Raw genomic sequence first — 20,521 nt, forward strand, 5'->3', positions numbered from 1 at the left:
ATTCCCATATCGGCGCGGCCCAACGGGCTAAGCGTTAGAAATACGCTCGACACCGCACCTCTAACTACTCTGCGTGGGTTCGCAGGTTCGAATCCCATGCAGAGATGGTTATGTGCGAGAGGATTGCTGGACTCCTCGCCGTCGTTGGGTGGTTCACGTAACCGCTGGTCGGTTACGGCTTCCTCCACCACCAAGTCCATGCTTCCGAAAACAAACTATATAACTAATCCCATACCCGACTTGGAATGGTAGCCGGACGAGAGGCCGTGGTTAGCCATATGGATAAGCCGTCTTATCGGCTTTCCTCTCCCCCGGGATAAATATGTAAATCCAATCCTATCCCCAGTCCCATACTGATACTGCCTCAATTGATTTTAATTACTTGTACTGATGAATGTTTGATATAATCTGGATTCTAATTTGGCGAGTGGCTTGCTTGGTGTTTGTTTTTCGTTCCTATTCTGCAATTAGTTAGATTCATTGTTTTTATCAATTATTTTATATTCTTTTATGCTGATTAGGGAGTCAGGATTCTGCTTACTGCCGTTTTAAATGTTATGTAGACGCATTCGGCACAACACAATAACATGCAGACTGGTTTCCAGGTTGACATCCATCGTAAAATATTTGGGCTAGCTATCGATAATTCCATGGCATACAACAATCCACCAGGCATTAATCAAGTCAATTGATTCAAATTAACCAAATACTCCCTGTCTGTAGTCAAAAATCTCTTACTGATTAGGCTTCTGTGATCACAAACCGAAGCAAGCAGACCACGAACATTTGCATACTATCCAATAGCCGGGCTTAAAACCCAAGCACTGAAAATATATACATGAGTGACATGATGTGTAACAAAATTAGAATCTAGTTCTGGTGTGAATGAAATTGGTTCTAGGTTTCAATTTTTTTCACCCATGATTGTTATGCACAAAAAAATAAATTAGGCATAATCCAAGAGAATATCGTAAAGCAAAATTATTATATTGAACAAGAAATACATCACTGTTTTCAAAGTTTTAATGGATTGGCAGTAATCTTTTATTAATACCACACCACTGTACTGAAGTACACACCAGTGAACAGAGTCAAGAGAGAGAGTAATGAAAAAAGAATGATTTGTGGCACAAGTACAATAAATGAGCTACTTATTTTATAAAAAGCAAAGTGGATTGGCAGTGTTTGAACTTTGAATAAATAACCATGATTCAATTCACAAAAAATTGAAAAGCGAATATAACGGCCTTGGGTCAACATGTCCATCACAAAATAATAATGAAAAACAATCCTGATGAATACTAAACTAACTCAGAATCCCAGCAGTGGAATACGTAGATTGACACAACCAGTACCAGTTTTAACAATCTGTCCAGCTACGATTCTTGCAGAAGGTGATTGCAATGAATCCCATCGTCCTATAGTAAAAAACATTGCTAATTTTAGGTCAATTCCACAAGAAATTTCAAGTTGACAACTGGCCTCCCCACTACTTGACCACATCCAACGTATTCAAAACACAAATTTTACGGAAAGTAGTCCAAAAGGCTCAGGAAAGTGAACCAATCTTAGGTAAGTACAATTTTGTCACTAGTGAGGTAAATATGAACATTTTATCCTGATATAATAATATTATAAGGTCAGAATCATTGTCAGCGAAACAGTAAGTAAGACTATCAAGTAACTTTGTTGCGTTCCATAAATATGCCATATTATATCAGATGATCTCGACAAGTATATTCAATTATGTGATGCATTGTCTATCGTGAATAAAACTTGACCATGTTTTGTAATTTTTCCTCAGACAAAATAGACAAGGTAAAAAAAAACTCAAACCTGCTAATGCAGCATCTCTTAGAAAAGTAACTGTACTTTCATAAGTCATTTGTTGCAAGGGTGAAGCACAATTATCGATACCAGCTCGATTGAAACCATTGTATTTTCCCGAAAAACAAAGATAGTCAGCAACCAAGCTTAAATGTCGCTTGTTAACTTGAATACCTGAATGAAACAAGAAAAAAGAAATCTAATGCAGTTTTAGGAGAAAATGACATTGATATAGAATAAATTTATCATCGAAGTTATTGCATTCTCCAGTATAAGTTATACAATAAAACTACCATTGTCACAAGATCATGACTTACCATAGGCACCAAACACATTCGCAACTTCTGTTTGAATTACACGAACAGCAGCTTCAACTCCATATGTTACTTCAATCGAGTGAACACAGTTACATTGTAACCGTCTAAGGTCCAATATCTGTTAAGACAAATCAGAACATCATGTGTTAAGTGTTATCTATCTTTCCATGGTGAACACCTAGGGTTGATAAAATATATTGAAGCCTGATTTGCCCAAAAATCAAAGAAATGACAACACATAGATAAATTATAGATTTCAAAAATGTATACAATAGTACAGAATTGTTTTATTTCTACTACACACCAAATGAAATAAAAGCAGTAAACTCAAAATCATGACTTACATCCCCGTAATTAAAGAGTTTATAAAAGTTTATTCCTTCAGTGGCAATTCTCTTCTCCTCAGAATTCTGTGGATTTTGTTGGAGCACACAACGACTTATGCCACTGATCTTCCGAACATAACATGTCTTCGCTTCGTGCTCCACTATTGACACTATATTGAGTTGTGCAGCTTTCAGGGGCATATCAATGATTATCTAAGATTAAATATATAAGATTCACTTCCAGATGAATAATGCTCCACTATCTTCTATTTTAGATTCATTCTCGACTTGCTTAACTACTTGTTACGTAATGTGTCACATTGCACAATTTGTGAAAAATCTTAATAAGGTGATATGTATCACATACCTTGCACCATCCACTATTTTCAGCATCAAAACTATAATCCAGAACACAAACAGTTTGAACACTCATTTGTTTTACTTTTGATACTCTCTCCTGGTAATCTTGACAAACAGTTTTATCCAGAATACATTCCAAATCTGTATGAAATAGACACTTATCACAATACTTACAAAAACAACATGTTAATGGAATCACACAAAGTGCTCAACTCAAGAAGTATCACAGACAAATGAGACAATAAAGTGAACTTAAAACTGAAATAATTAGAATTACCCGAAAACTCTTGGGGTAATTCTTCCAGATCGACTTCTTGAGCATCTGAATAAGACAATGAACACGTTATATAAAAGCAAATAGAAAAAATAAAAAAATACATCTCAAATTAAATTACAACTCTTCTAAATTATGTTGGCTGCGACAATGTTAGTTTGCTTGGAAAATGAATGTATTAGAATGTATTAATTTTTTTGCGAGTTTTTGATCTTGAATTTCGTTTTTACAAAATTTCATTGAAAGTGCCCAATAGTAATGTGCAAGATTGCAATTACCAAAACTTAAAACTGCTCAATGCATGTTTCTCATTTAAAGCAACGAAATTTTATATTTTTGCTAGTACTAGATGAAATTTAACTGCATCGATTCAACCTGCTTCATCTTCCTCTTCTTCTTCTTCTTCTTCTTCAAAATCTTGTTTATTTTTTCCTTTCTTTGCATCATCTTGGTCAAAAGCTTCATCATCATCATCGTTGTCATCCTCATCATTTACTTTGTCTTTCGATTCAGGCTCAGTGGTTGGCTGAGAAAATAATCCGATATTTTTACAGGGTCATTAGCGGTTCATAAATAAGGTTACACTGGGAAAAATCTTTGTAAATATATTCAAATCGTCAAGCTTAAACATAATACTAAAATTTATGCTACCTAGAACGCATGTTTTAAACATTTTATTTATTGAAAAGTGCCATTTGCAGTAAATTGCAACTTTGTACTTCATACATTATTGCACTACACTATTTTATCATCTTGTAATAACCTCTTCTCCAATATCTTCATCCGGCTCAGCGTTAATAGAATCTTCATTGGAATTACTACGACCTTTTTTCTGACTGAAAACCATTTCCTCTTGTTCTCTGCGTTTAATTTGCTGATTTATGCTGCTTAAAAGAGCTGGAATAAATCTGAAAAGACATATAAACATCTAAAAACTATAGTTACACTGGTAAATTCAAGAAGTTTCTAAATTTGCATTATAATGAATATTCAGAATTAAAGTGGATATACAGTATGATGGGTTGGTGTAAACTCGCAATTATATCGAAAATGATCACTTTAAGCGGCTTAATCTTTGTATTGCAGGTCATTCAAAATATTGAATGAACATTCTTTCATATGTTTTGATTTGCCCGTTCTGATTATTTTTTTGAGTAGAAACAATCAAACAAAAAAGGGAGCATTACACTTCTCTTACGTTTTTTCTATGAAACCTAATATTGCGGGTCTTCTTATCGCAGTTTCTTTGGCAAATTGTTTTTCTGGTAGAAGTTCCAAAATAATTTTGCTCTGACGTGACCTATGACCAGCGGTTTTCGAATCAACATCCAAATGTTCTTGGACATGGATCTTGTTCAAAACCTAAATAAAAATATTTTAACTTGATTAATGAGGTCAGAAAAGTCAGCAAAATCAAAAAGGCTCTACACAGAAAAAGTAGATAATTATATGTAGAGATGTACTGCACTATTCCATCTTTGCACAAACACAAAAATAACATCCTCACCTGTTGCAGTTCTACACTGGACAGCATTTTTTGTAATTTTTTTGCATGTTTTTCTTTACCAGGTATAACAGGAACGATGACTTGTGGGGTTTTAATGTGTTTTGAAGCAGTCATTAATATTTCACGCAACCTGTTTTAATGAATTTACTGTGGATTATTGTACTTATCCAATACTGTATTATAATATATTGGAGAAAAGGGGGCACCTAGCATAATTCAAACAAATTTATCAGAAGTGGTAAAGAGATATTCACACACAAAAATGCATACTTGATGATATAAAGCCAATTGACAATTGGAATAATCAAAATTAACATGGTATTTGCAACTATATTTAGCATATGATGGTTGACAAATCAATTTATATTTTACCTTGGAATACCAAGTGTTACATTCATTTCACCTCTTCCAGCAAAATGGAAAGTATTCAGAGTCATCTGTGTAGATGGTTCTCCAATACTCTGAGCTGCTATCAAACCAACTGCTTCACCAGGTTGACAAAGTGACCGTTGATATTTGAGAGAAAGCATGGCTTTGACTCTAAAAAAGGTAATGATAAAATGGATATTCATCGATAGCAGGGTACATTACATTATGTTGTTGCTTGCTCATAGCCGTGTTTAAAGTCTATGCATGTAAACAGATTATATGAAATCGATAACTTTTTGTATCCAAAAGTTTCAGTAATCTAGGACGCTTTGCAAATAAGTTGTGTTTCACCAAGATGGCGCACAACCTGAACCCTAACCTGGTATGCATACTATTTTCAGGTTATGAGCCATCTTGGTGCACATACTTCTGGAGGTCCTACGAGACAACCCAGCACACATTGAATCATACCCTTGACTAGCTGAGAGAATGATTTCAAAAAAAAAAAAGATCCGCAGTCAGCAGTGACGTCAAATGAGCCCCTCATTCATCGGACTCAAACCCCAAGCACCCAACCCCAGTTTTGTAAAACTTGTTCAATTCCTGAAACTTACAATCATACACTAACAGAATTTAAGTCTTGACAGAATTAAATAAATTTACTCCATTTTTACAATAGTAATAAAAAAATTGGAGGATTCTGTTTTATGGAGTTACCCTGTACATATACTATTAAGTAATCTCACATTTCCAAATATATCATGCAAAAATCCATTACTCACTTCTCTAAAGTTGGCACTTTATTCTTTCTCTTCTTCTTTTCTGGTAAATTATCTGGATTTGTTTTCAAATATTCTTCAAGGTTTTTTCTGAAAGTTTCTGACATGGATCCATAGTTCATATCTGGTCTTATTATCGAAAAAATTGGATCTGGATTTTTAAAAATTTCAACTTTGTCTTCCAGCTGCTCTTTCTGCTCTGAAGTGAGATTTCTCCATTGTAGCATTATCTGAACAAGACAGTTTTCTGAGATAATACAAGAAAGGAAAACCAGTGATGACAGACTCAAGATATGGATGGTAGGTGAGTGCTAAAACAGTAGTTATATAGCTTACAGATGGGTGTTTAAAGTTCACAATAAAGCAGAATTATACAATAAAATCTATAATATTTATACCAAATATTGATTTTATCAGGTGAAAGGCAAATTGTTAATGGAATAGGAAATATAATCAAGCAGCGCCTCTATTTGAATGCATGAAACAAACAATGTTTCAACCAAGGTAAATTCAGGCACGATTAGTGAGCGTGTTAAGATGGACATAACAAATATGAAAATTAAAAATGAATAGAAGATGACTATACCTTGGATTTACTTAATTCAGGGTGTTCTAATGAATACTGCAAAAAAGGTGATTTTCTTGTGTCATCAACTCTTTCCCCTCTTTCTTTTCTGATTTTCTTTTCTGCCTTTTTCTTTCTTTTTATTTTTCTATTATATTTTCTCCACATTTTTTCCGCTTTAGTTGTGTCAATGCATGTTGATTCAATAGTTTCATATGATGGAAGTAACTTGCTCTCAGCCTGTGGATAAATATTCACCATGTAACGAAACCACTATATCATCAATGATTTCTGAAAGAAATGAATTTTTCTTGCTGCAGGTATACAATATACCGCAATTTAAATATGCCGGTTCTAAAAAGCATGAAATTTGAACCAATTATTATCTCATTGAAGGACTACCAGATGAAAACACCATAATATTAACAAAATAATAAGAAGAAAACAAGCCTTCTGAAAGTGTGTCTAAAACACCTTTCAACAAATAATACCTTGAAATTTTCTATTAAAAATTGATGTTGTTTTGTATTAAGGTACGATTGTTTTCCAATATCTAATCCATCTTCACCATAGAAAAATTGCATCACACTTCCATCACTGTCCCGTACAGTCAAATCATAAGCAAGAACTATTCCTTCCAAATGCTTGATCAAACATCTACAAGATATGAATCATTGATACATGATACAAAATATGGAAGGAATGTGAACCCTTATCTTAACAAGCCTATATAAACTTCGCTTTTTCTACAAATGACCACTTATGAATCTTATTTTCAATGAACTTCATTCAAAATTCAAATTATTCGAATAAACACAGGCCTTCAGTACAGAGATGTTTATACATTGAAATAGTACATTCATAAACGTCAGTTTCGTTTGTGAGCACAATCAGAGTAGACTTTTCCGACATGGCATTAACTTATGGATTGAAAAGGTCCACCAACTGCTGATCTTGTAGTGAAATCAATCCTCATACTACTCAGTATGAGGTAGTTCTCAGATTCCATTTGGGCTGTTAGTACATCAATAAATCTAAGTCCATTGTCTACCGCTTTAAATAGGGCAGGGAAGATTTCTCACATTGTTCTTAGCTTACCAGTGGTTGCTATTGACTATATGCCATTAATGTTGATGTTAGACTTTAATTGTACATTAGAATTGACTTGCTGAATTGTTGTTGTATTTCGTTGGGCCTAACTCTATTTTGTTCATAAAAATATGAAAAAAAATATTGGTATCAGCAGTCTATTTCAATTCACTTCTTCCATGACGAACATATTACTGGATTATTCATTATAAAATATTTTAACTTTACCTAGATATAAAATGGTAACAGCATTGAACAAGTATACACAACTATGCATGTTTGACCCAAAAATAATTAGATAGTAAAAGCACCTACCTTTGTAAATATCCAGATCTACTAGTTTTCACAGCAGTATCCACCAAGCCTTCTCTTCCCGCCATGCAATGATAAAAATATTCCTGAGGTCGAATTCCAGTCAAAAACCTATTCACCGAAACATATGAAAATAATATTAATCAATTCTGTTTTAATTTCATATAAAGAAGGAGATTTAATGTCTATTACCGATTTCATGTGGACAATGACAGTGTGTGCTTAGTTTGATTAGCTTGACAGTAAATAATGAACATGAATTATTAAAAATTTTAAAAAATGGCTTTGCTTTGAAAAGATGGAAGTACAATTCAATGAATTATAAAAGTTTTATATTACATATACACTGTACAAATGCCCCTTGTTTTTATTATTACCGCACTAATGTGTAGTTGCTATACTGCAGGCAACACACCTCACCATGTATAGAGTGAATATCCATTGTATTATTTTGCTGATGCATATGTATTTGTACTTTAAGTAAAATTGTTATAAAATATGTCAACTGATTATGTGTGCATTTGATATAGTTTTCAAACAATTATACGAATATTTCTGTTTTGACATTTTCGAAAATTGATCAGGTAAAAAAAGACAATAATCTAAATCTTACCTTTGAGAAATGAAACCTCCGGCTCGTAGTGTTATATTATATGGTCGAAAACTAGGAAGAGATCTTCCAGAGCACATCAGTGGTGGACGACGACCTTCTAATTCAATCTGTCCAAGCAAACATGATATCTGCATACAATTGACCGCACCACCCTTTGCACCAGCTAGAAAATTGCGAAAATTAATTCGAAATAGCCGATGGAGTTATAAGTAGCATAGGTAGAAATGAACTATTTCTATCTTTCAAAAAAAAATGTATTGCAATGCAATTATTAAGTCAGAACCACATTTAAATTCTATCAATTAATAAAGTTATAACACTTAGAAATATAACTACCATTTAATAATAGCATAATATTTAAGTAAGAACTTGCATAAAACCATGAGTTGTAAGTTGTTGTCAGGAAAAGTTTTATTTAGTCCATTCCCAGTACAATATTTTGCAATTCTATCATTCACATCATTGCTTGTTTTCTTGATTGCATGATCAAATACTGCGAGTCCATCTTCAACTTCAGTTATTTTTGAGATATGAGCATTCTGCATTTTTGATGCAATTGCTGAAAAAATAGATTAACAGACTCATAAAGGTTAAATGCTAAAAGTCGAGAACTAACAGATTTTTGATAAATTTGGATCACTATGAAATGTTCTGAATATTCAAGGAAGATTGCTTTATGCAAATTTGCCATTATGATGTGATAAAAGCTGATCAATGATTTAGAATTGCAAAACAAAAAAAAATTTATATCTTCAATCAACCTATTTTGCTATATGGTTCAGTTAATTTCATACAAATCCCAATCTCAAGAATATATTTTCATTTTATTATATTTTCAAATTATTTCACTATTACAAAATATAATCCCACCTTCAACATCATTTTCATCAGATAAACCAACAGCAGCAGCAAGATCACTCTGTCCACTGTTCAATGTTTTCTTTATAACTTTTTTTCTACCAGAATCTGCTGGAGCTGTTACGAGAATATCTTCCACACCTAATATCGATATAAAACTTATAAAGCCATAATATACCAACATCAATGAAGAATATGATGTTAGAATTAGTTCTAGGATAATTCGCCGCAGGAAAATTTGAGATAGGAAATTACACCGCAGAAAATTTCGACACATAGGAAAAATCGCCGCATGAAAAATCTCCGCAAGAGCATTTTGCTGTAAAACAAGTATTTGTGATATAAAAACAGTTAGGTTTTTGAAGTACCTTTTCATTTAGAAAAGAACCGTTATTTAAGAGCATACCATAACCCTATAAACCTATGGTAACTGTTTTTATCACAAATACTTGTTTTACAGCAAAATGTTCTTGCAGCATTTTTCATGCGGTGAAATATCCTGCGGCGAGATTTCATAGGACAATTTTTTCGGACACGATTGGAATTAAATTCACAACCAAACATGCACTAAGTTAGAAATGAACAAAACCAAATAGGGGCCTAACCCACTATTCCAAAATCATTCTGAAAACATTTCAATATAATATAACAGATACATTTATTAATTTATTGTAATCAATTTATCATTTAATCATTTATTAAGTCATATTCAACTGAAAAATATCAATGATATGAAGTAAAATTGTTCTGCTTGATTTCATATTTGTTACGGCTTTTAAATACTTGACCAAACATATTCTCATATAGAGTAAAATGTCTAGTGCCCATACAGAACATTATCTGCAAAAATGAAAATTGACTACATCAAATATATTCAATTTATTTATTCTGGACATTAGTGGCTTAGGTAAGTCCCCATAATCTAATCTAAAACAGAAATTCATAGAAAATTTTGAAGCATTTGTTATGCCTAACTCGAACCTAATGAAAATCCTCTATACTGCTGTAAAAATGCAGTGAATAATCTTGCGAGGCATGTTAATAATTCTCCACTGATTTTACATCCATAAAGCTCATACATTGCATGAACGAGTCCATATTCTGATGCGCCATAATGATTTTTATCCAACACTCCACAAAGAAGTTGACTTTCCCGGATAACAACCTAAAAATATATTTACTGGTATATTGTAGATACAAGACTAGAATGCAGAAATTACAGAATAGTTCAGAAATACAAACAAGAATCAGTGATTGTGGCTATTTTTATTTGAAACGAACAGTTGCCCTGGAATGAGTAAAATTCAGTAATCTTCACTGGAAAACAAGGAATAAACAAAATTTCAAGTCTTTTCTTATTAAGCAGAACAATTTATCCTCCAAGATCACTTTTGGCAATAAAATAGCCATAGTCTGTATAGTATTACATGCTAGGATAAACACAAAATAAGGGAAACTGGTTTAATCCAACCTCTGATTCACATAGTTCTTTTGGCTTTATGTAATGAGCTCTGGAATTCTCCTTTATCCAATCAGAATATCTAATCTTCGATGATCCTTGTAAATATAGCAATGGAGAACCAGTAGGCGTTATGTTGAGCAATATTGTACTGAAAATCTGAATACACAATAAAAAGAAATATTTACCATCCATACAACTTGGAGCAAAATGAAGGCAAAGTAAACATACAGGATACAGTGGTGAAATTTATTTGAACTAAGGTACTCCCATAGTGTGTGTATCAGGTTAGGGTTAGGCCATAATTTTTTTCTAATTTTCCTTATTTTAGTTATATTACAAGTTTGGGGATTGTCTGTGTTATCCAAGTGAATATACCCCCTGTTCATAGGTTTCAGTCCCTTTACACAACCTATTGTACAGTAGGCGAACAAAATTAGTTACCTCCATATTGGTACACACACTTCTAAAGAGGCTAAATGAATATAAAGGAGCATTCTTAATAAACCTAGATAGATCAATATTCTAGTTATTTTTTTGCAATTCACTTTAATACCCATCATTGGTCAGTTGCCCACAGTTTGGCTAACAACTGAACTAATATTATGAAAACAGTGAAAACATTCGATTATCTCTAACAGAGAAAATATTATATCATTATGAAACAACCAACAATCAACATACTTGCTTTCCTGTCCATAGTTTTTCGGGTTTCAAAATCGTTGGAGGTAGAAGTTTGATTTTTCTTGGAATATGCATTAATGCATTGTATGTAAGTTGATAGTATTGTTCTTTTGTAAAGTACCTATTTTAGTAAATCCATTGTTTAAATAAAGAAAGTTTTTGCAAGCTGACAAAATCGCAGGCTGAGAACAGAAGGGGCCTAAGTCACATTTTTGCAAAATTCACTTTTTTCAATATTTTGGGGTTTTGAGCCATGCTTTACAAGGTGGTGGTCTTGAAGTCCTGAATTTCTCAATAATAAAAATTTAAGCTGGACTTAGGCCTGTAGAAGTTAAGAACAGAATGGGCCTAAGTCCAGCTAAAATTTTTAATATTATGAAATTCAGAATTTCAAGACCACCACCTTGTAAAGCATGGCTCAAAACCCCAAAATACTGAAAAAAGATAGTCCCAAGTTCCAATATGATGGGCATGAACATCAAAAATGAAATGTCCGAAACTTACATCCCTAAAAATTTCTTCAGTGCAACCTAGGCCTAAGTCACCTTGTTTTACCTTGCATCCCATACAAAAAAATTCAGAATTTGTTGAGAACAGAATGGGCCAAAGTCCATTATGGGGTTAATAAAGCAGGAAGGAATTGAAGCTGAAGTGCCAAAAAATATTGATTACAAAGATATTCACATCCACATTAAAGTAACCAGAGCTCAGGTCTTTACTAAGTGTGAATATCTAGAAATTCAAAATTAAAAAAATTCCAAATTGTTTTTTGCGTTTTTCTCAAAACTCAAAATTGTGACTTAGGCCTGTTCTGTTCTCATCCGGCGAAATACTGTGAAATTATATTTTTGCATCCAAACTGTATCAAAATACGAATGCAATAATTCTGACATAGTGAATTTCTCAAATGAACTAGCCATATCAGTTTTTGTAACTTTGAACAATAATATTTCATTCAGTAATTCAAAAATGCCTATACCAAATTTTACTTCAAAAATTCCAGACTATAACTGAAAAAAGTAGGCATACCCTTCCCCTCTGTAAATTTGAGAGTGCTTGCAAAATGACTGGTAACTATTTTATTATTAAGAAATGGAATGTTCAAACTTTGAAGTCAACCATTAAAATTTATTATTGTCGATTAAACAGACATTTTGGTTAAAAAACAACAAAAAAGGACATTTAGACCTGGCTCGGTAGTTTATTGAAATTACTATATTTTCAAATATTCTTAACGTTTGACAAGCCCTAACCGCCATATTTACCTTCCTCTGATAGACATGTGAACACCAGCAACCATATGATCTTGGATCAATCCACTTAGAGGTTTCCCATCTTTGCCAGCAAGGTATTGAGAGTTGGTCGACATTAATTCGAAGGCTTCTGCTCTACATAGTTCGTTTTGAGGAAAATGTGCATTCATTTCATCACCTCAAATAAAAAAAAATATAAAGTATTGAATATTTCGAGCCCGCTATGCCAGTAGTAAATCATACCTTGTACTGGCAACAGTTCAGCTTGAACAGTTTTTAATGCTATGAGCTTGCTAATAGGCATGAAAAGCAGAAAAAAAAACATATTAGACCCATTTTCTCAAATGAAAAACCTAGTGAGAATTCGAAAATACCAGATCATTATATAACATATCTCCATCGGTGTCTCTGTCATTGATATCAATTGTTAGCAGTTGGCACTTCCAAAACAATCATAATTACCATCAAAATCTGCGTTGTAGGATTTACAATTAGCATAATGTAGCCTCAATGTTTTTTCCCCAGGCAATACACGAACTTTGTGAGCCATTATAGATCCTTTATGGAGAGTAGGTTGTCGATTCAATAGCATTACATCACCATTCTAAACATAGGATGAAAATATCATTTTCATGGTCCAAGTAGTAACTTTGAGAAGAGAGAAAAAGGGCTATAGATGGGTAAAATGAAAATATGAAGTGAAAAAAATAAAGTCTTGATACATTCGTGGGTGATGCATCCACAAATATAAATTCCTCATTCAACATAATCAAATGATGAAATTGATTTATTAGCTTACCGTAACTGAGACGAATGGGAAGATGGTGAACTAATTATTAGAATCTAAGCTGGAATATGTACTGCATTGAACAAATACACTATAATAAAAAACAAAACATATCTCAATAATTGACAAGAGATACTTACTTGCATATACCGCATCACAGTTTTAATTCCCTTCAATCCAGGTTTTCGCTTCTTTGTGTCACTTTGAGGAGCCATAAGTTGTTTTGCAATTGCGAGTCGTTGTCGAGGATTATCAGCTTTTAAAAGAATTTTTGACCCATCCTCCTGAACAACTATTGTTGCACCAGGGTAAGCCTAAAAATAATTATCAACTTCACCATGTTGTTTTTATGCTATAGTGTCTTGAGTAGCGATGTCACTTTTGGATTTACGAATCAGATCGATTTGCATCTTTTCCGAATCGATTCGAATCAGATTTACGCGATTTGGAAAAAGAGCGATTTACCAAAAAAACAAACATGAGCGCTTGTTAATCGTTGTTTTCGATGGCATCAAATCTGCTGAATACGTTTATGCGGCTCTCCAAATAACACCAAATTACGGGATGGAAATGAAAATGACTTGACTTTGTTACTGATCTGCCGTCATTAGTTTCAAGTTCAGCACAACACACTCTTTTTTGTATCACTTGAGATGATGTGTTGCATAATTTCCCCCTGACTGCAAGTTTAGTTTTCCACTGAATGGCCTAAGTTTCTATTATGCCCGAATTTAAATGGATCATATACCTGAAAATCCGTGACAATTTTGATGAACATTTTCAACAGCACACCTGCGCTGCGACTAAGTTATGGTACACCAGGCATGATTGGATAAAGAATCAGCTACAGACATCTAGATAATATTTAATTTTGATTAAAATTTAATTTAAACTTTGTTCTGAGTTAAATAATCATGTTTCTCATCCTAAAATATATATTTATTTTATTTGTGTTTGTCAGGCTTCCACTCGAGTGGCGGAAAACGAAATGAGATGAACATAATTTACATTTCTTTTTCCAGCTGTTCAATCAAAAGAAATGTATTTTCTTTTAATTTTGTTAACGCGATACAAGCGGGAATAAAACATTCCGGATTATTTCTAGCACACGTCATAACATGTGCCAGATTTTATACCCGATCAAGCATACTGTGCGAATGTCATCTTACTTTAGCTTCAGCGACCATGTTAGATCGAGATACAGTGTCGATCAATTATCGCTCGTCAGCGCCGCGTCTATTACTCACATTTGGACTTTCTGAATTACGAAATTAAAAATAGTCCACGATAATAAAAAAGCCAGAGTTTGCCAATAACGATGTGAGCCACAAAATATTCGTGTCCCTGATATTTATGAAAATTTTTATTCGCAGTCGTAATCGGTTGAACGATTATTTTTCTCAAAATTAATTTAATTTATTTGTGGTTAATTTTATCTCTTTAAGCATATTCTTGCGAGCATTTCCTATTCATAGTTATTCAGATGCGATTAGGATGTTTTTTGTCATATTACTCTATGCTACTAGCATAAATATTTGCAGCTTTTCTTCATGTATTTCCCCAACTCACAAATTATGTACAAAAAATAGTACTAATATATCAAATATAAAAAATTGGTACCGTAATAGGCCGGCCCTAATTCAAGAGGACAAGGACTAAAAAAACCACAGTCACATATACTGGTGTGGGACTAGGGAAAGCAGTGCTGTTACGATGTTTATGACATAACAGTACAATACAACTTTTCCCTGCTTATTTTCTCATATGAATTCCATCAAATTGCCTCAGTATTGATATTGCATGTGTAGAGCTCAAAGATACACAATTATAACTCAGTATTGTCAAGACTCACAGATAAATTGCAACAGCAAGTTTTTCATCTATGAAGATATTGGTGATATATGACCTACATATTTTTTATCATATTGGAAATGAGTGTGGCTCATTCCCTGAAAAAACCTTGCCATTCTTGCTATCTAGCATATTCCACTTTCAAGTTTTTTTCTTCTAGATTTGAGCTTTTTTGTGACTTTGGGCAAACATACGCATGCAATAAAAAAAAAAGCTTAATGGAATCAGATTCAAAAGATTCGACTTTCAAATATTTTAATTCGATATTCGATTAAAAAAAAAATGTAAACCCCCTATTACACAAATACCCAAGCAATGAATTAATGCTAAGGGGCCATTCCAAGCAAAAGTTGAATTCCATCAATTTTTCAAAATGTGTAGTGAAAGTAATTTTTTTTTATTTTTGATATCAAAAGACATTGGAATTTTATTGGACTGCATTCATTTCATCGAACAATTTAAAATTTCACCCAGGTTTTTGATGGGTAAAAAAAATTGCCTGAAATGTAGAAATTTTGGTATAATTGACATATTTTGTGATGATTCCTGACACAAAGTGTTTGATTGTGTGGTACAGTTATTTCATATGGAATTGACACACTGGATTTAAGTTAATAAAGTTTAAATGTTTGCAGTGCTGTAGGACATTTCTTCACCCATTTAACGATTTATTACCAGAATTTTGAGAGATGATAGAGGCCGCTATTCCGAAGTGGAAAAATGTCCTGTAGTGTCACGTCCTGTAGTGTCACATACAATATGCACATTATTGGCATGGATTTACAGTGTTACATTAAGTAACTTGAGCAACACATAGAGGGGTAGTTCAGCTACTGCACCAGAAAATACTATGGGCTCCTACTGTATCATCGCAAAAATTTACAGCACAACACAACGTACTGTTAGTGCATGGTGGATTTGCCGTCCTGTAGTGTCACGCTATATTTTACTACATTTTTTTATCTACTAAGTAAGTCTTGGGTGTAACTTTTGTGCAATTTTTTACATATTCAATAAAGCAACTGATTGGACAATGAAACAAAACATGTAGCTGAAAATGTGAAAATATATTGCATCCAACAAAATGCAAAATTTCTGGAATTGTCCTGTAGTGTCACTTGGAATAGCCCTAAGATGCCCATCTACAATCCTTTTAACATTAGACAAACAAGTGCATATATGATAGAAATTAAGTGAAAGCGAGTAATCCTCACTAGTAATCGAAAAAATAGAGTAAATAGTTTATTGTCTTACATCTGGTCCATTGATGACATGTTCCCGAAGTTGCCTGACATTCCATGGAGTGACTGGTGTGGGATAGGTTAGTTTGGAAGCAAAACATAAAGGGACTCCTATTTCGTGTGTAGCAATATAAGGATCCGGAGATATCACAGATCTTGCTGCATAATTAACTCTTTTTCCCATCATGTTTTTTCGAAAAAGTCCTGAATTTTTAATGAAAATAATAAATGAGGATAAAATTTAATAACTATTTCAAATAGAGGATATCCATAGAGATGGGCTGATAAAATACAACACTCCTTGACTCTTGCAATGATCATCTAGCAAGAGCATCTTAATAACAAAAAAACATCAGTTGGTCCCAACCAGAACCTACAAACTCAGTTTACCATTTTATTTTCCATTACATTTTAATTTATCTACTGAAACACGATATACCATGAAATCAAACACCATTCAGCAAACTTGATTGTAATGTTAAACACTGTCAAATAAAACTTGACCTGCTTTCTTTTCCAATTTTTGTTTGATTCCAGGACATTGCTCAGATGATGGCAATGAAGATCGACCCGATTCAGAATCGAATATCATATTAACATGCTGTTGCAAGCGATCCCAACAATTCTCCAGCTTTTCTGCTTTCGTTTTGCCTGGAATTGCTTTCAGCATGTCTAGACTTCTATCTGAAATCTTTGGAAATAACAAAGTTGATGAACTTTGCATTGGTATCTGATACCAACAGTCTGCTGACATCAATGAGCAAGCATATGATATGTGTTAGTATTGGGCAATATAAATCGTTGCCGGTTTGATTTCTCCAATAACAAAGGACATTGATTGTCTTATCGGATACAAGAACTTTAGGAAATATTCAGTCTTTTCAATGCATATTGTTAGTACAATGCATTTTTTATTTAAAAATTAGAATTTTAGGATCCTTCACAAATAATATTCAAATATCAAAAATCAAAGTTTGCTGCAAGCCTGCAACTGAGTAACTGTATAAACATATATTACCAGAGAAGTTGTAGTTATTGTTATCGATATGGTAGCTGAACAGAACAATACTGAAAGTGTGCTAGATTGATACTATCAGATTTGTTTCAGTGATTTTATTCTGAAATATACCAGCCATTGGCCCAATACTATGTTTGATGCGATCCACACTTATGTATGCCTCGCGACCAAAAACAGGGTCAAAACAGAGAATCTTGGCGGAGGGAATGTGGGCCATCAATTAAAAATGTGCACTCGAAATAGAAAAATCACAGCACAGTGTCAAAAAAGCTGTAAATTCGATCCCTAATCGGATCCTTGTGGATTAGAATATTTAGGATCAGGTAGGGTATTCTGAATTTTCCATCCCTACAAAATTGATTAAAATTAACCTTGACTTCTTCCACTGGTTCATCATTTCCCAGACTTCTGACATTTATTTTTTTATTTGAAACATCTTCTACAAGTCCAGGCTCTTCTTCATTTAAATTTACCATCAGCGTTCGAAGTAATATACAATCAAGTATGATCTAGGTGAGAAATAATGTAATAAACAGATGAATGATAGCAGTAGTTGGTGTCAGGTTCAACATGACTATGAGCATGTCCATGTTAGTACTCAGAAAATTTGGTACTCCGTAGTATGTGTACCAGGTTAGGGTCAGACCATAATTTTATTTCGATTTTTCCTTTTTTTAGTTCTATTACAAGTTCAGGGAGTGTCTGTGTTAGCCAAGTGAATACTCCCCTGCTCATAGGTTTCATGTCACTTTACCCAACTTAAAATTAGGCAAACCAAATTAATTATCTCCATATTGGTACAAATACTTCTGGAGCACCGGCGATTTTATACCTCTGCTAACTAAAAGGCCATTTCTATAAAAGTCATAAGAGTTATAGGACAGAATGGTTTATTGTTAACAGTATAGCATTATTATACATAAAGAAAATACGATAAATATTATCTTGTTTATTATTTAGAAGAAAAATCAAGAGAGCAAAATATATAAACCTTGGAATAAATTGCTGTCTGTGGATTTTCAAATTTTTTCCCATTCACGGCCATCACAGGTCGATATCTTAAAATACAGAAATACACTTATGAAGTAACACATCAAGTAAAATAAAGATATGATATTTTAAGCGTGCTGGCTGGTAAATGTGATGAATTTAAATATCTCTTCGATGTAAGGAAAAACGCTTAAAATTGAAAAATACCATAAACAATCAGATATGAATATTTTTGTTTTGTCTTTGCATTAATCGAACAAAGTTTGAAATATGCGACAGTACCTAGCCAGTGCAACTTAGTGAGAAAGATCTTTGGCCTGCGGCCCCTGTATGTTCATAGAACAGGGGTGGGCACACCGTGGCTCGCGAGACTTTTTGTGTGGCTCTTCTCGCCAACATAAATTGTTATCAAAATTTTAACTAAGAGAAAAACTTTAATGTAAACTTTTTAATTTATTAAAATTTGTAAACAAGTTTTCGTCAATGATTAAGACAAATTATGTTTTAGTATGAAAATCGCTGTAGCGTTGAATTTTGAATTTAAGTCAGTCAAGTTAGCAAATCTTTCGTCACAATGGTCTATGTTTATTGATGCGCCAGCGGTAATGCAGCTTGATTGCGGTTAGTTAGTCTAAGTTACTGTGCGATATGTCATCAATTAAGAAACGAAAGTACGAAGATAAAAGCAGAGTTGTCAATTCAGAATGGGAAGAAGAATACGCATTTACCAGTCAGGAGAATTAACCCTTGTGCTTAATCTGCCATAAGCTACTAAGTCAGAATAAAGTCAGCAATGTTAAATGGCACCATGGAACGAATCCAGAAAACTTCCTATGAGACTACCCTCGTAAATCAGCTATAAGAAAACACAAATTAAATGAGCTCATATTGTGCATATATTTGAGAATAGCTGCCATGTTTATCCATTTATTGTTAAAAGACTCTTGTGTGAATTTCTTTTCTGTTCATGGTATTTTAAATTTTTAATAAAAAGAAATTCACAAATTCTGCGGCTCTTTTAAAGTTCCGACTTGCAGCATGCCGCTCTTATACTAAAAAATTGTGCCCACTCCTGTCATAGAAGTTATGAATCATTGAATAAAAGAATTTGAAAGTAAAAAATTGGGTAGGCCTTGCTGAGCTAGCAAATTTGGGAACATTTCAAATTCCAGAATTTTTTTTTTAAATAGACGTCAGATTAAAAAAAATGAGAATACTCAATGGTAAATCAAAGCATCAGAAAACAACAACTCACTTGGAAGGGGGAACAGGTATAACAGTTAAAAAAAGTACATCTATAGCAGAAGATCTTTCAGGCGTCTTTAATAAATCACCGGATTCAGGATTTGTAAGATCTAAAGCAGATGTGCAACATTATGCAAAATAAAAACTTCTAGACCACTCAGTATAGGAATGCCTCCAGATATTTTTCGATACCACATTAGGTAAAACAATCAAAATAGCAAGAGAAACTTAAATCTAGTCAAAATTTATAAATGTATGTTACTTTGTAAACCTTTTATCAGATTATATGATTCATTTCAAATATATAATATGCAAGATTAAATCCACCAATAATACATTTATTTTTGGTTATATCATAAGATGGTATTAGGTTCTGCATATATAACACAAAATGAATGACTAGAAAAAAAAAAAGGTTCTTGATCAGCAGTTCAGTAAAGTAAATTGAAGAGTAACACGGAACTTTTTACCAGTAGCAGAATGCTTTTTATCAGAAAAGGAAGCATCATGAAAAGCTCCATAGATGTTTGCTAATAATTCTCTATCGTTATTCCATAATTCTGATATGTGTTCTCTCGCTACAATAGGAGTCATGTAGTACTGAGTTGTTTCCTTTGTTTTGTCTTTACTTGCAACAACAAATATTTTGCTATTTTCCGATCTGAATGCGGCACACACTGAAGCACATGCATCACATTTTTTCTAGGAAATATAATGAGAAACACATAATTTATCAGTGAACACCAGTGTTAACTCTAAGCGAATTATGAGTGCGAAAGTGCTTCGCAGTCGCAAAA

General features: G+C 33.3%; 1 protein-coding gene across 1 annotated transcript in view; it reads right to left on the reverse strand.

Moving 5' to 3' along the window:
* Nucleotides 1–966: 966 nt before the first annotated feature.
* LOC120344288 (DNA-directed RNA polymerase I subunit RPA1-like) overlaps nucleotides 967–20,521 on the reverse strand; it is a 36,681-nt gene continuing 17,126 nt past the window's right edge. The window contains exons 5-34 of the mRNA XM_039413424.2: nucleotides 20,195–20,426; nucleotides 19,735–19,834; nucleotides 18,481–18,547; nucleotides 17,861–17,998; nucleotides 16,976–17,162; nucleotides 16,485–16,675; nucleotides 13,520–13,693; nucleotides 13,055–13,196; nucleotides 12,605–12,770; nucleotides 11,340–11,460; nucleotides 10,668–10,814; nucleotides 10,178–10,361; nucleotides 9,209–9,337; nucleotides 8,712–8,897; nucleotides 8,339–8,501; nucleotides 7,729–7,836; nucleotides 6,816–6,981; nucleotides 6,346–6,564; nucleotides 5,763–5,989; nucleotides 4,984–5,151; nucleotides 4,612–4,741; nucleotides 4,303–4,466; nucleotides 3,868–4,012; nucleotides 3,480–3,630; nucleotides 3,108–3,152; nucleotides 2,838–2,971; nucleotides 2,489–2,683; nucleotides 2,145–2,262; nucleotides 1,837–2,001; nucleotides 967–1,418 (exon numbers count right to left, since the gene is read on the reverse strand). Of these exons, the coding sequence (XP_039269358.2) occupies nucleotides 1,312–1,418; nucleotides 1,837–2,001; nucleotides 2,145–2,262; nucleotides 2,489–2,683; nucleotides 2,838–2,971; nucleotides 3,108–3,152; nucleotides 3,480–3,630; nucleotides 3,868–4,012; nucleotides 4,303–4,466; nucleotides 4,612–4,741; nucleotides 4,984–5,151; nucleotides 5,763–5,989; nucleotides 6,346–6,564; nucleotides 6,816–6,981; nucleotides 7,729–7,836; nucleotides 8,339–8,501; nucleotides 8,712–8,897; nucleotides 9,209–9,337; nucleotides 10,178–10,361; nucleotides 10,668–10,814; nucleotides 11,340–11,460; nucleotides 12,605–12,770; nucleotides 13,055–13,196; nucleotides 13,520–13,693; nucleotides 16,485–16,675; nucleotides 16,976–17,162; nucleotides 17,861–17,998; nucleotides 18,481–18,547; nucleotides 19,735–19,834; nucleotides 20,195–20,426 (4,569 nt within the window). The 3' untranslated portion in view covers nucleotides 967–1,311. The remainder of the gene's footprint in view (nucleotides 1,419–1,836; nucleotides 2,002–2,144; nucleotides 2,263–2,488; nucleotides 2,684–2,837; nucleotides 2,972–3,107; nucleotides 3,153–3,479; nucleotides 3,631–3,867; nucleotides 4,013–4,302; nucleotides 4,467–4,611; nucleotides 4,742–4,983; nucleotides 5,152–5,762; nucleotides 5,990–6,345; nucleotides 6,565–6,815; nucleotides 6,982–7,728; nucleotides 7,837–8,338; nucleotides 8,502–8,711; nucleotides 8,898–9,208; nucleotides 9,338–10,177; nucleotides 10,362–10,667; nucleotides 10,815–11,339; nucleotides 11,461–12,604; nucleotides 12,771–13,054; nucleotides 13,197–13,519; nucleotides 13,694–16,484; nucleotides 16,676–16,975; nucleotides 17,163–17,860; nucleotides 17,999–18,480; nucleotides 18,548–19,734; nucleotides 19,835–20,194; nucleotides 20,427–20,521) is intronic.

The sequence above is a fragment of the Styela clava genome, chromosome 5, assembly GCF_964204865.1.
Source record: "Styela clava chromosome 5, kaStyClav1.hap1.2, whole genome shotgun sequence".
NCBI classification, from domain to species: Eukaryota; Metazoa; Chordata; class Ascidiacea; order Stolidobranchia; family Styelidae; genus Styela; species Styela clava.